Source organism: Nakaseomyces glabratus, chromosome M (assembly GCF_010111755.1).
Source record: "Nakaseomyces glabratus chromosome M, complete sequence".
Classification (NCBI taxonomy): domain Eukaryota; kingdom Fungi; phylum Ascomycota; class Saccharomycetes; order Saccharomycetales; family Saccharomycetaceae; genus Nakaseomyces; species Nakaseomyces glabratus.
In genome coordinates this window covers 1,363,487-1,377,996 of record NC_088963.1, presented here as the reverse complement: position 1 = coordinate 1,377,996, position 14,510 = coordinate 1,363,487, and the positions used below count along the sequence as shown (strand labels likewise).

At 37.2% G+C, this 14,510-nt stretch overlaps 3 protein-coding genes across 3 annotated transcripts; 1 reads left to right on the top strand and 2 right to left on the bottom strand.

Moving 5' to 3' along the window:
* Positions 1-518: 518 nt before the first annotated feature.
* FKS3 (putative 1,3-beta-D-glucan synthase) lies at positions 519-6,041 on the bottom strand (the record flags this gene model as incomplete). The annotated part of the gene is made up of 1 exon (XM_449945.1): positions 519-6,041. The coding sequence occupies one exon, from the start codon at positions 6,039-6,041 to the stop codon at positions 519-521; it is 5,523 nt and encodes a 1,840-aa protein (XP_449945.1).
* Positions 6,042-9,026: 2,985 nt separating this feature from the next.
* SCW10 (putative family 17 glucosidase) lies at positions 9,027-10,142 on the top strand (the record flags this gene model as incomplete). Its single annotated transcript, XM_449944.1, has 1 exon — positions 9,027-10,142. The coding sequence occupies one exon, from the start codon at positions 9,027-9,029 to the stop codon at positions 10,140-10,142; it is 1,116 nt and encodes a 371-aa protein (XP_449944.1).
* Positions 10,143-10,411: 269 nt separating this feature from the next.
* Positions 10,412-14,002, bottom strand: UBP15 (ubiquitin-specific protease UBP15; the record flags this gene model as incomplete). The annotated part of the gene is made up of 1 exon (XM_449943.1): positions 10,412-14,002. The coding sequence occupies one exon, from the start codon at positions 14,000-14,002 to the stop codon at positions 10,412-10,414; it is 3,591 nt and encodes a 1,196-aa protein (XP_449943.1).
* Positions 14,003-14,510: the final 508 nt, after the last annotated feature.

Here is a 14,510-nt window from a genome sequence, read left to right as displayed (position 1 = left end):
CAAAAGATCTCTATCAAGTAAATATCAATTTTGCTGATTACTTAAATACTAATGGTAAAGATTAAAAGGAGAATAAAAATTGGATATGTAAACAAATACAGTGCGAGCGAAAAGTGAAAATTTTTTCCCTCTAGGGGATTTGTCCCACGAAAAATAAACAAGGTCAGGGTTTCAAATAAGTTACCGTTATTTAACCGTAGGTGATTTTCGAGTAATTGTTGCGGGAAATAAAGGATTCTGAAATAGTTGATCCACGTAGAAACGGATTGCCATGAAGCAGACTTGCTTATCTACTCTAATTTTCACAGCCTATTACAAAGCTCAATTGTGCACGGGTGACTAGAGACAATCAATAAATTTATCTGTTATCGCACGTATGCATTTCACATAATAGCGGCCACTCTATAACATTCAAAGTTATTATTCGAAGTTATCATTATTGGATGTCCGGAAACAAAATTTTTATTGAGTTTCGGTGATTTCAATTCTTCAACTTTAAACGGATCCATCACTCATTATTAGGAAACAGTTTTAACAGGTTTCGCTTTAGGCGTACTCCTCATAATGTTTGGTGGTGCTCTTGCTCCAGTGTCATTATTGTTTTGATTATTTGGCTGAATTATACCGTCAAGAATAGTTCCTATCAACAAATCATCTGCTTGGATATCAAATTTATGAGCAAAATATGGAGTTAGTAAGATACCAATAAAAATCGCTAATGTGAGAAAGTAAAAGAAAAAATATCTTATAACAGTATTCCTTCTACGTCGAGATTGCTTTCTTCCAAATATCCTCCTCCCTCTAATTAAGTTTGTAGGTCGTAACCAGAACAATGTCATTGAATGCCAATAGTCAATGAAGGGAATTAATATTATCGGAGCTTGTAAGAACAGTATAAAATGTCCTAATACAAAGTCACCGGCAAAATAGCTCATTTCCATCACCTTGATAATATATTCCCGAAAGGGCTGAGTTATAATTGACCATCCAAAACCGGTATTATACCATTTTCCAGTCCACCAGGCTATATTTGTTTTATTCGCTTTATGTTCCTTTGTGACCAATATAATGGTGACCAAACGAAATAAAAAAATGTGTAGGTTTATGGCTGTAATTAACAAAATGAGTGTTCGAGGAAAGTTCCAACCTTCCAAAAACCACATCAGCTCAAAGTCAACGGCGTATATGATAACAGAAATTAGGTGTGTCACAAACGATACTTGATTACCTATTGCTGCCGAACAACAAGATATCACAGGGAAAATAAAAACAGATAAAATACCTTGCCCGAATAATATTACCATATTCAACAGGATTGGTAATATAGTAACGACAACTAATCTCATCACCGAATTAGAAGGCCTTACTCTTTTAACTCCAGTCTGAGCGTTCATAAAGGTATAAGCTGTAAAATCAAATACCAGGACAAACAAAATACAAAACAACTCCGAAAAGAAAACATTCAAAACTCTTGTTTTTGTCGAATATACCATCTCACCTTCCGATATATCATTTATTGTTTTCCGCTTAAATCCAGTGAACCGTGATCGTGAACTCTTTGTAAATGTTGCCCATGATTCTTTCACATACTTCGAATTCCCAGTTGCTAACCATATATAAAAGTTTCGATAATCAATGAAGAATTCCATGAAGGAAAATTGATGAGGATTGAATAACACAGGTGCAAAACATAAAGAAACAACAGATATCCAAAACCATAGTAATGCAGGTTGCCACATTGATGCAGATGCGAAGACCAACATAAGAAATATTTGTATTCCTGAATAAATCGAAATTATTGCGAAACGCGAATACAATGTTGGGAAACTTATTCGAGTTATCGCCAGTCCTCTCCCAGTAGAGATGTATTTGGCACCACCAAATGTCAAATTTGATAATATTGAGTTAGAATAAATCTGACATACAAACACCTCAAACAACGGTGCCATCGACAGTAAGTGATGTAATATCCTCAATATCGATTTCCAAATCCCTTTCTCCAATAATTCCTGCACAAATAATGGAGCAAATGCAATAAAGAATACAATAAATATGGAAAATACAAAAATTGAGATCCAGTGCAGTGCCGGAGTTAAGTTATAACATCCAATTGGGATTTGCAGGCTTGTGATAGATTTGTTTCTATCATAATGACATAATATCGTTTCATGATTCAAAGATCCCAGATTGATGAGTAACATGAAAAAAAGATGCAGCGACAATGAAATGAAAAGATTATTCAAATGAAATCCTGGGTGAGCATAAAAGAAGGACAGAAATCTATCCATAGGAAGTTGTGTACCCAAATAATAATACTCTCTAGAAAGCAATTGCTCTCCCATACCAGCTCCTATTTTAGTAGTAAAATTTAGTATTGAATTAAAACCTAGGTCTCTACCTTTTCCGCATTGAACATAATCACTATGTTTTATTTTTCCTCCTCGACAAATAGCGATCATACCTGCATATATGTCCTCGTTAAGGTGAAGCCCCTTTTGGGCCTTTGAAAGCCCTCCTCTAGTAGTCATGAAAATTGCATTTATGAAGTCGGGATGGCCATAATGCAATTTACCACCTATTTCAGCCAATGTCCTTGCAAATAACGTACCAAATGTTTGCTCTTTTCCAGCGGCTATATCACCAAGAACACCGATATTCTCAGAAAATATGTACTCACGAGCCCCTACAATAGCCACAGGAGCAGGTTCCTCTGCATAATCAATACCTGGAATATAGGGAATAACGGTATTTATGGAATACTCTTCAAATTCTCTCAGTATGGACCTTATCTTTAAACACTCCTCTAGGTAATTGTCTTGATTTGCGTCGATAACCTGAATGTATTCACCACGATAAAAAATGATAGAGTGATTTTGATTGTCAGACTTTCCATCCCCTAAAATTGGATTGCCAGACAACTTAATTCGGTAAATAGGTGTTCGAAAATTTGTTTTGGGATCAATTGGTGCATTTCCATTTGTCAAGCAGGAGTAATATGTCAAATCTTTGTCATCACCCTCTTTATGTGCTTCTAGGAAAGATATACATAAATAAGGAAATGCTTTCAATAACAACTCAACACCCTCTCTTTCGTTTTCATCGAAGTTTAAATATCTTTGCATTGCTACTATCATTTTGAATTTTCTGTTTGACATACTCTCTATATCATTTTCCAATAATGGAACGTTATCACCATATAATGCTACCATTGATGGATTCTCAATTCGATAGAGCAATTTGATTGCTTTTGAATAGTTCATAAATCCTGTTATTGTCCTGTAAAGAGTTTGTGATCTCAATGATGCCCATATTCTGGTTCGTATTGTATATATATTTTCTGAGGAACAAAATCCAAAGCAACGATAAGGCATATCTTTCATCTGCTCATTCAATAGGTCCCTTTCCGTTGATATACTACCTACGGATTCAAATGACGAAAACATCTGATTCTGCTGTTCTTTTTTGTTTAATATCGTATTGCTGCTTTCATCCACCGTATGATACTGGTCTGCTTTTTTCTCAGCGCTAAGAATTTTTGTATCTTTAACAAAGCAATCCCATTCTTCGGGATGAAGGTATTTTAGATATTCCAATACTGTGATTTTACTGCTTTGTGATTCTTCCCTAATTATTTCACGTAAGCCTAGTAGAATTTTTTCTGTGTAATGTGGTATGAGTACAGTAAAAGTTGGCATGCATTCAACAGGGACAGGATCCAATAATGGGGTCGACAGTGATTGAGCAAAAAAAGATATTCTCCTTTTTGCCTCAGAGTTTGATGGAAAGAAATCAAGCGATTTGAAGGTCGAATCATCTTGTGCTATGAAAAAGGTAGGCGACCTCAAAGTTCTAATATCAAGCATCATTGAGTCTACTTGCTGAAATATCAGCTTTTGGACATGCTCCACTGATAATAAATGTTCTCGATACATAGAGATGATAATAGCATTCCATATTTGTGATATTAAAATTTTTGGCTTATATTTTATGTCCATCTCGGATGTTGCTAATATTTTTGAATAAATTCTTTTTGGTAGTCTGGAATATATATTCTTCCATGGGGTTAATGTTGAAACACCAAGAGAAAATGATAGGACGATAGAGAATACGCAGTTACAAATAATATACCACAGGTACGTATCCAAAAAGAATAGTGTCAGATCCGACAACAGTATTAGCAGTAATGTAATTTTCGATTGCCAACGACACAAGCTCCTCCCCAATAGGAAGTCACCCCTGCATCTAGACAGATCTAATATTGATAAAGCTCTAATGGGATCCTTCAACGATAACGTTAAAAAAAAGTAAGATTCAACATATTTTGCAATGAATACGAATATCCATAGACCACATGAGAATAATCTGCTTCTTCCACTTAATTTAGGAAATGATGCTGTAAATGTCTGAGAAGAGATGTATCTTCTTTTGTTTTTTGATTTATTAAAATATGTTCCAAATAATCCGCCTAGAGGTCGAATGGCAAAAAAAAAAGTAGTAAAAACTGCTATTATCAATTGGCAAATCGAAAGAATACATGCAGATTTCGAGTGAACATTGAGGTCAAAAAATCCGAATATGTAAATTGATGGTCCGAAATTAATTAACAAACATAATATCAAACCAATAAATCTTTTTGTTAAGTGCTGGGCTCCAGGCCATGTTCTCGGTACAAATTGCCATTCAAAAATTGTAGCAAAGATTTGAATCAAGCATGTGATACTCCCACCAAATGCCATGACCGATAATCGTGCTTGCATCGTTGGCTGGTTATCAAGTAGTTGAATGTAATTTTTAGTATACAGTGTTGGAGAATTAAAAGATGTAAAAAACCAAAAGGGAGCAAGATGAATGATCCAAAATCTATTAAAATTCGTGATACAATGCATCCAGCTTCTCTTTTCAATGTACGTCTTATAAAAAGCCTTTGACCAAACAACGTCTTTTAAAAAAAGATATCGTTTTTGCATTGGGATGTCGACTAATCTCTGCCCATCTTTCAATACTATTCTTTCAATTCCTTCAGGATACCAAAAAAGCTGATTGATGTCATCATAACCGATAATATCGTTGTGATCTAGCGATTTCCTGATCCATTTTAAGGATTCTTGCTTCTTTTCAAACAGCTGATCACGAATAAAATAATAAAGTGGTGAGATGACGTCGTCTAAATAGCATGGTATAAATCTAGTATTTTCTTCGCTTCCGATAGTTTCAGAAGTATCGTAATCCATTGCACATTTGAAGATGTAACAGAGACATTCAGGTGCAAATCGTAACTGATTTGCTTCACCCCAACATAACAAATATAATGCAACCTGCCTAACCATTTGTTTTGGGGTTAGGTCTTTCATTTTCAATTTCCATCGATAATTTGCTGCTGTAAGGTTAGTGGCGTCTTTCAATTGACTATGATCAAAAGTAATTTTTGGGTAAGAATTAACAAATTCTTGTTCTCTTTGGCGCCATTGAGAAATTTGTTCTTTTATTGATACTCCTCTCTTTTTTGCCAATTTTGAGTTACGTTTACGTGCTCTCCCATGCAATTTCATGTTTTGGAAACCGATTTCTTCATCAAGATCCAGCTGAGCGGCAAAATACCATTTTCTGTAGTTGGCATGCTCACCACCAATGTATGAAACGTGTAAAGATATAAGTGCACTAAGTGGAGTGGTACGGGACGCCCTAGAGTCCAATTGAGACATGAACAAATGATATATATTAATTTTCGAACTTTCTTGAAATCCAAATTTATGAGTTAGTGAGTCAAATATTTCTAAGATTTCATCTGAAGTCAATGGTAACTCTGATTCCAACGACCAAGAAGGATAATCTATTCCCAAAAGAGTTTCGATTTCCTTTTGGCTATACGCTTTCTGAATATATCTAACATCACTATCATTATAGAAATTTCCATCCGCTCTTTCTTTCATGATCCCGTCAGTAGTTGAATCCAAAGAAACATCTACTATGTCGTCTTCATTGGACTTCATATCTCCCTCCTCATCTTGAAGGGGCTCCTTTTCACTACCATCAATATGCATTAGCCTAATTCCAATATAATTAAATCTGCGGCCTCACTGGTCTCACGAATATCTAAACTATTTTAGTTGTTTATCCTAGTTCCAAGGTTATTAGAGTTAACACAGAATACAAAATAGAAACTCCACTTATCGCAGACTTTTTGAAAGAAAAAAAAATATAACAACACTATGAAACAAAATAGCCGCCAATAGGCAATGTACTTCAGAAGTAAGAAAAATAAACCAGCTTAGGGAGAACTTAATGTCCCCCTTTTATACTCCCACCCCCCACAGAGTGAAGTGAAGTGATGCTGATTAAGCCGGTGAAAAGAATAAAGTAGGGAAAGTGGGATGTATCCGAAGAAGACACTGTAGAATGAATATAAGAAAGAGGCAAAACGTGCGAGATCTCTGAGGCTCCAAACGAAATCCAAAATTTTGAGGTCAAAGCCGCGGAGCTCCGTTCAACACCCCTCAGCCCCGTTTTTACCCAAAAGAGGATGTTTAGCCGCCGACCGCCGATACTCTCAACTCAAGACTAGAGAAGAAACGGCACCGCGAAGTTGCGGTTTGGTGTCAATTTACATGGTATAGAATAATATTGGTGGAGAACTACCCACTGTTATTCTCAGTTTCATATTATTCTACAGCTCCATGAGCGCTGGGTGTATATCTCGGAACCCTCCCACTACGATAGGCACTACTGAAGTGGGCAATGATGACACTTTTATTCTCTTCTGGCTGACAAACAATACGCTCTCATAAGAATGCAAAAATACAGGGTTCTGAGGCTTGCGCTTAATGGGACTACCTGCACATCTATATACTACACAGTCAGCGGCAAATAGTGAAAAAAAGAAAAAAATTATGTATGAGAGATCCAGCTCCCGCTATAGGAACAAAGGATTGGGTTTAGCATTGCTTGTACCTTTTTCTTTTTTGAGAGCCACTGAAAGAGAACGTATTCCCGGGTATTTTTTATTACACAGTTACCCGTATCCATCTTTACTAAATTCTTCTCTTATCGGTAAAACTGTTGTATGGTATTTGATGGTGCAAAACGGTAAAACAATTATCCGATCCGTTGTTTACTTGGAAGCAATCATATCTCGGCTAACACATGGGGATCATTTTTTTCGGGCTGTTACGGCAGCAGTAACCGATGGGAAAGGTATGCTCTAAGACAATACAAATTCTCAGCTTCGCTAAAGGCATTTAAGAGAAGCTTTCGCGTACCATCCGTAAACAGATTAGCCTGTATATGTTTGCAATCGTTGCCCAAAAGCTCCAACAACATCAGGTATCTTGTTTCAGGTCATTGAAGAGAGCCACCAAAATTTACAGATCAGTGAGGGAAATTTTTTCGCGTCTCTTTTTTTTGTCTTACCTCCCCATCGAACCTTTTAACCCTTTTCAGGTAAAGGCGGAGAGAGGCGGAGAGAGGCGGAGAGAGGCGGAGAGAGGCGGAGAGAGGCGGAGAGCGGTGGGGGGGGGCATCTGGGTGATCTTATCCACTCTAGTACTAACAGAGTAGCGTAGAGGTCTGGCCAGCATCTCAGAAATCAATGTACAAACGTTCTACTACCCTAGTGAAAACAAAAAGGTGAAAATTTCGCGATTTTTCCTTGAACGTTGTACGACGCTTTCTTTGAAGATTGCGAAAAAGACTCGCCATTTCAATTGAAGTTTTATGTCTTTTTTTTGCTGCATCTCACTGAAACAACTGTTAAGGCAGCGTACAACTGTTAAGTTAGCGTACGGATTTAGTGCGTTTCATTTCAAACCTGTCTGTTTTCGTTGTAAGCAATCTCTGCTTCTCCCCGCGAAAATTGTCATTCTTTGTGCCGAGTATATTTGCTATTAAATGTGATTTTTCGCGTTCTATGTCTGTTTCATTGGCGTTGGCAAGCAATTGTGCTGTGCCATCATTAACTATCATGGGGCCCATCTATCGCAATCAACTTCTGTAACTGCCGATACTTTTTCAAATGTATCCATTTCCCACCTAGATTTCTCTGTAGACACGCGTTAGAAAGTAAAGTACTTCTTCCGCGGTAATACAGATCACAATCGAAGCTTCTCTGGTATTTACTTAGTTTTTTTGTCTGATATCTGTGCAGCCATTCTCATAGAATGGTCGAAGCAGCAAAAATTGCCCCTTGCAGGACACTAATGGCAAACATGTTTTGATTTGCATTTTCCCTTTCATCTACGCATCCTTCCCCATGACGTATAAGTGTTTCTCTCTATCTCCCATGCGAGAGGGACATGTCAAAGAAGTTTCCGGCAACTGTTTGGTGTTATAATTCCAAAACGACACGTAAAGGCAGAAGTTTCAACTTCTTCAAGAAGAGATGTTTACTAAGAGAAGAAAAAGGATTCACGGTTTTACTTTCTCTTGGGATTGAGAAAACCTTTGACTGCGCTATTCTTCTATTAGATTTTCTACCTAACATAGAAACGATTAGTCTGGGATCATAAATGCCTTGGCATTGAGATAATTGTGAGAACTAATCAAAAAAAAAAGAAACATTGTCGCAAACACTATACTTATTGTTCAAACGGTATAATTTCGTGACTGGGCTGTATTTGATTATTTATTTTACAAATGAGGAGACAACTTTTCAAAATCTTGGTTCAAATAAATAGAACTCACTAAAAGCCTTTTTTTGATTTACAATCTCTCAATTCTATTTCTTTCATACTATTATCTCCTTTTTTTTTTTGCTGATTTATAATTAGCGTTATATTTTTTGATTTTATTTTGTTTCTTGGATTGATATTTAATACAACAAGTCAAATTTCTTACTGTTATCAAAGAACCTACCCGAATTACATTCGTTGTTTCAATCCAAGATTAACAGAGTGAAACGATTGAAAAGAGTACATTCCAACTTAGTCATTCCTTTAAACACTATAGCTCTTTTTTAGTTAGCCACTCTACACATTGATCTCCAAACCAATAGTTTAAGTTTTGAAAGCAATTAGAAAAAAGAAAATTATCAAATGCAATTTTCCAAGATCATCACTGCCCTATCCATTGCAGGTGCAGTTATTGCAGCTCCTGCTAATGTTCACCATGAACATAAGAACAAACGTGATGTTGTCACTAAGACTGTTCACAATCAAGTCACTGTTACCGCTGGCGCCCCACCAGCCGTCAACACCGGCTTGCTAAAGGAAGATGCTGTCCTAGGTTCTTCTAATGAGGCTAGTGCTCCAGTTGCCAGCTCTCAAGCACCAGCTCAGCAAGCTGCTGCCCCACAATCTGAAGCTGCTTCCCCAGCCCCAGCTTCTTCTTCCCAAGCTGCAGCTTCTAGCAGCGCACCAAAATCTTCTGGATCTTCTTCCAGTTTCAGTGGTTCTGCTAAGGGTATCACCTACTCTCCTTACAACGCCGACGGTTCTTGTAGATCTGCCTCTGATGTCGCTTCCGACCTTGCCAAGTTGTCTTCCTACTCCATGATTAGACTATACGGTGTCGACTGTAACCAAGTCGAAAATGTGTTCAAGGCAAAGGCCGCTGGCCAAAAGCTTTTCTTGGGTATCTTCTTTGTTGACCAAATTCAAGCAGGTGTCGATACCATGAAGGCTGCTGTTGAATCTTATGGTTCTTGGGATGATGTTTACACTGTTTCTATTGGTAATGAATTGGTTAACGGCGGTCAAGCTACCCCAGACCAAGTTGGCCAATACGTCGCTACCGGTAGATCTGCTTTGAAGGCAGCTGGCTACAGTGGTCCCGTCGTTTCTGTTGATACTTTTATCGCTGTTATCAACAATCCTGCTTTGTGTCAATACTCTGACTACATGGCTGTTAATGCTCATGCTTACTTTGACCAAAACACTGTTGCCGAAGATGCCGGTACCTGGTTGGTTCAACAAATCCAAAGAGTCTGGACTGCTTGTGACGGTAAGAAAGATGTTTTGATTACCGAATCCGGCTGGCCATCTCAAGGTGAAACTCTTGGTGTCGCTGTTGCTTCCAAGCAAAACCAGGAAGCAGCTATTGCCTCCATTGAAAAGGCCTGTGGTGATGACACCATTCTTTTCACTGCCTTCAACGATTACTGGAAGGCTGATGGCCCTTACAACTGTGAAAAGTACTGGGGTATCTATTAAACAACTTTTCTTGAGTCAAAGTTATGAGCATTAAAAATATGCATTCATAATCTTTATCTATTCTTATATTTTTTGTTATATTTTCTATAGTTTGTTATTATATTTCTTACCCTTTATATGAAAATGGATTTTCATTACATTGTTATATCGGTGAATAGATCAACTTTAGGTTTTTTTTTTTGCTACAGGAATGCTAATTGTTATATTTCAACTAAAATTTGATATATGAAGATCACTTATTTTATGTAATTGAAAGCTTTCTAACGATTTTAGCTTTTTATAACCATCGGCCTATCACTGGAATTATGGGACTTTAATCTATCGGGATGATCAAAATAGATATAGTCTAAATTGTTCATAATGTCAAATAAATAAATCCTTGACAACTCTTCGTCAGTGTAGTTCTGCAGAGATTTTGTTACGGTACCGTCTGAGGTATTCAAAGAAATGACCATCTTAACTTTCGCAAATTCTCTTTGACCAAGTCCAAATTTTTGATGTAGTCGCTCTCTTGTCTGTATAAAATTTTCTCCAGGTACCAGGTTAAATAAGAAAGAAATACCATGCTTATTTTGTGGATCTTTGAAATACTGGCCAACAATGATTAACTTCCCATTAACTACAGGTCTCTGATGATTTGAGTCAGATACCAAATCAATTTCATTATCAATTCCGGAATCCATGGAGTTGGCTGGATCATTTAGTCCCTTGATCAGATCAACCTCTTCTTTCAAAACCCTTCCAAATAGTAAAGATGTTTTTCCTAGATTCTTAAAGGTATTGTCTTCAGCGAGGACATTTTGAAACTGAGAATTATGATTAGTCCACAATAATATATTTTTCCGATCCTCATCTGTAAACTGCAACTTTTGTTGGACCTTGTCTAGAAATTCACCTATGGTACAGTTATTGGGAACCTCTAATTCCATACATTGAAAATGTAAATAACTTGATTTTAACCAGTAAAATTTAATAGGTCTCAAATGTTCGAGCTCTTTCAATGGCATCGAAAGTATCTCATATTCAAAAGGAGGTATTTCATCGCAATTATAATCCTTTAGTAAATAATCATTCAAGATAGAGTTTGATTTCAGTGCAAATCTGCCGTTAGCATACAGTGCGTACACCTTCAAAAATTCCGGGTTCACCTTGACATGCCTTGCGACTGCTTCTGCAAAATCAGGGTAAGAAATATAAGCGGAAACCCAAAGCGATATCGCCTCTGGAGCCTTGGCCCCATTTGTGTCTTGCTCATTACTTCCATCATTACCATTTGTCCTTGAAAGCCTAATCTTAACACGGTGCCTCAAATAGTGGTAAAACTCCACATTATCTTGACATGGTGGATATATGGAATTTGAAGTTTCCTCGTCGATCTTGTCATTTACGGGGTCATTAAAACATAAAATGTCACCCGTTCCTAATTCAGCCATATACAGTTCATCGTTGCCCTCAATTTTCTCAATATGTCCCGGTTGAATCTCTTCAATGAATGAAATCTCATCTTTGGTTTCCAACGCAATATTAATTAAATTAGAAATTTCACTTACCTTAGAAGTTTGACTTAATGTGCATACACCAAATCCTCTCATACTTTGTGATTTCTTGGAAAATATCTTCAAAAATAGAGTTTCTTGCCCGGCTGAATTATAATCTATGACTGTTGGAATACTTTCAGCCGGTACTAACTTATCGAGATTTATTCTTAGATTCTGAATCATATTTTTTGTTAAAATCGCCGTATCCAAGTTGCCATTTTTCTTTTGTTCGACTAGATACTGCAACTCTAAATAGGGTTCCTCAACAAATATATCAATCGAAGATACTAAGCCCTCTTCCTCTGAATTTAAAGCTTCATCAAGTGTAATGTTATCCATTATCGAGTTTATCGGATGTTCAAGTCTCAGAGTGTTGTTCCTTCTATTAGTCATTCTCCAATACCTAACCTCTCTTTCATGGGGAATATCTAGATTTTCTTTTATATTTCCAAATAGATCTTTAATTTTTGTCGACCTAAGCACTCGCATACTTAACCCGCTACTACCATTCCGTTTCTGTAAATCTTGAGAGAAAAATCCAAATTTCTCATGAGCACATAAGTCAAACCCTTGATAGTCAATAAAGTCTTCCGTGGTATAACAATGAATTTGAAAGTACAAGTGCGCTTCTCTAATCTCTCTTTCCTTTTCCTCTCTCTCCTTAATTTCTTCCTGAACCCTCTCGATAACATGTTTTGGGACTTCACTCTCTAAAACCGGTTGCAATAGTTGATCTTCCCTGTCGCTTCTAATATATACCAGCATATAAGCACTTGTATGTCTAGCAAGGACATATTCCTGATATTGTTCTCTTGTCATTGTTCTAAGCTTATCATCTGGCAAAGCATCTAAACCATAGTTCTCTTCGAAGACTTGATTCTTTGTTACTTTCCAAACCCTTTCATCATCGAATCTATACCATTGATCTTCCAAACCAGGCTTGATTAATGTGTAGTAGTGGCCGGTCGAAATGTCTCCGGCATGAACCAACACACCGTGCAAATTGTATACACAATTATTTTCTTTTTCTTTTTTTGAATCTTCCAAATAAGGGGACAAATCTATCGTTTCCGGGAATTCATATCTGTCATTAACTTTTATCATTTGATCATAATTAAAGTCATATTCAAAACGCTTCAATTGCAAATGCAGTACCGGTGGGAAACTTTCAAATATGACACCTTTTTCTGCATCCTGTAAGCCATAATCTTGTGCTTGATACTGATTCTCACCATTTAACAATTCAATTTCAATATAGTTATCAAATGACTCTTTCAAACCCTTCATATTTTTCACGTTTAATTGAAGGTCCCAGAAATCTTCCACCCTAGAAGATTCATAATCAACATCTATACACTTGATATAACTCTTCATCTTCCCGACAAAGATTTCATTCAGCATACCTTCAACCGATGTGCCTTTCATTCTATTCTCCAATCTGTCCATCAATATTCTATTCAGCTCCTGGACATCATGCTGTGTGAATGCTTCTGCACTGTCCCACCCAAAGGATCTGGTTAGTTCCAATGTGTCTAGTGGAAATTTCGATACTTGTAATTGATAGAATGACCTTTGTAGAGCTAGCGGCACACTATTATTGGGGCTCTCATTCTCAGTAGGTATTTGATATACCAATCTTCTGAAGTATTTTGTGAAAAAATAAGATTGTAATAATGAGTTGAGATAACATGTAGCACCTTGGTTTCTGAAACCGACATAACCAGTCATCTTCTTTGAGTCATAATTTATGAAGTTATGCCACAACACACCAGTTGGATCTTTCAGTATCCGTACAAAAACAGTTATATTCAATTTATCGTCATTCAAAAACCCTCTATTTCTCCCCTTTGATGGATATTTCAAGCTTCCTAGATCTACAAAATTTGCGAAGCCCCAATCGGTATCCAGAGAATTAAACCTATGATTTGATTTATTCACCAGATTTATCTCTTGGTCATCATCAGGCCTTGACAATGCAATGGCAAATTGTGCACAGCAGTACCATTCAGGATCAACGGGCTTCAACTCGCCCGTAGTTTCATCCTTCTCCTCTTCAGGATGTGGCTCCAGGTATATCGCCAATCCCTTGTTATGATTACCATGTGGGAATAACAATACATCCCATTGATATTCTCCCACTTGGCTCCTAGGAGACATGTATTTATGCTCTTTCAGTTCGGACCATTTATCTATTCTCCATGTAAACGAGCCTTCCACCAATACTTCCTGATCTTCCTCTAGTTCTGGAAAAACCTCATCAATGCTCTTCCCTAGATCAATTGTTTCTACTATCTCTCCCACTTCTTCAACATTTGTTCCCATGATAGCGATATTTCTAGACACTAGTGTCCCACTTTAGTCCTTTGCCAACTACCGATATAAAACCAACGCTAATTTGCCGTATTTTAAAGCTGAAAACTCCGTTGGAAAGAGTTTAACACACACCAGTTCTCTTAATTGTCCCCAAAAAATATATCCTGTGAGTTATACAAACTTACTGAGCAGATGGAAAGTTTATTGCAATTTACAATTCATGGGCTATGGGCCCGTGTTGCCAGGCCTTTATAAGGGGCGGATGACCCAGAGAGAAGTTGAGATGAGTGATTGGAAGGATGCGTAGTGAATGATACCGCATATCTGGGGGAATAGTACGTCATTAGTCTGTTGCGATGGGGATATACTTCTTGCAGATAGTTATGTACATTTAGCTACAAACAAACAAAATACCTACATGATTGAGCAATTAGCTCAAGTCACAGATGGGCTAGAGATACTTACGGTGCCACACCAGGAGCCAAGGATAATCACAAAGTTACATATTTAGTGGTCA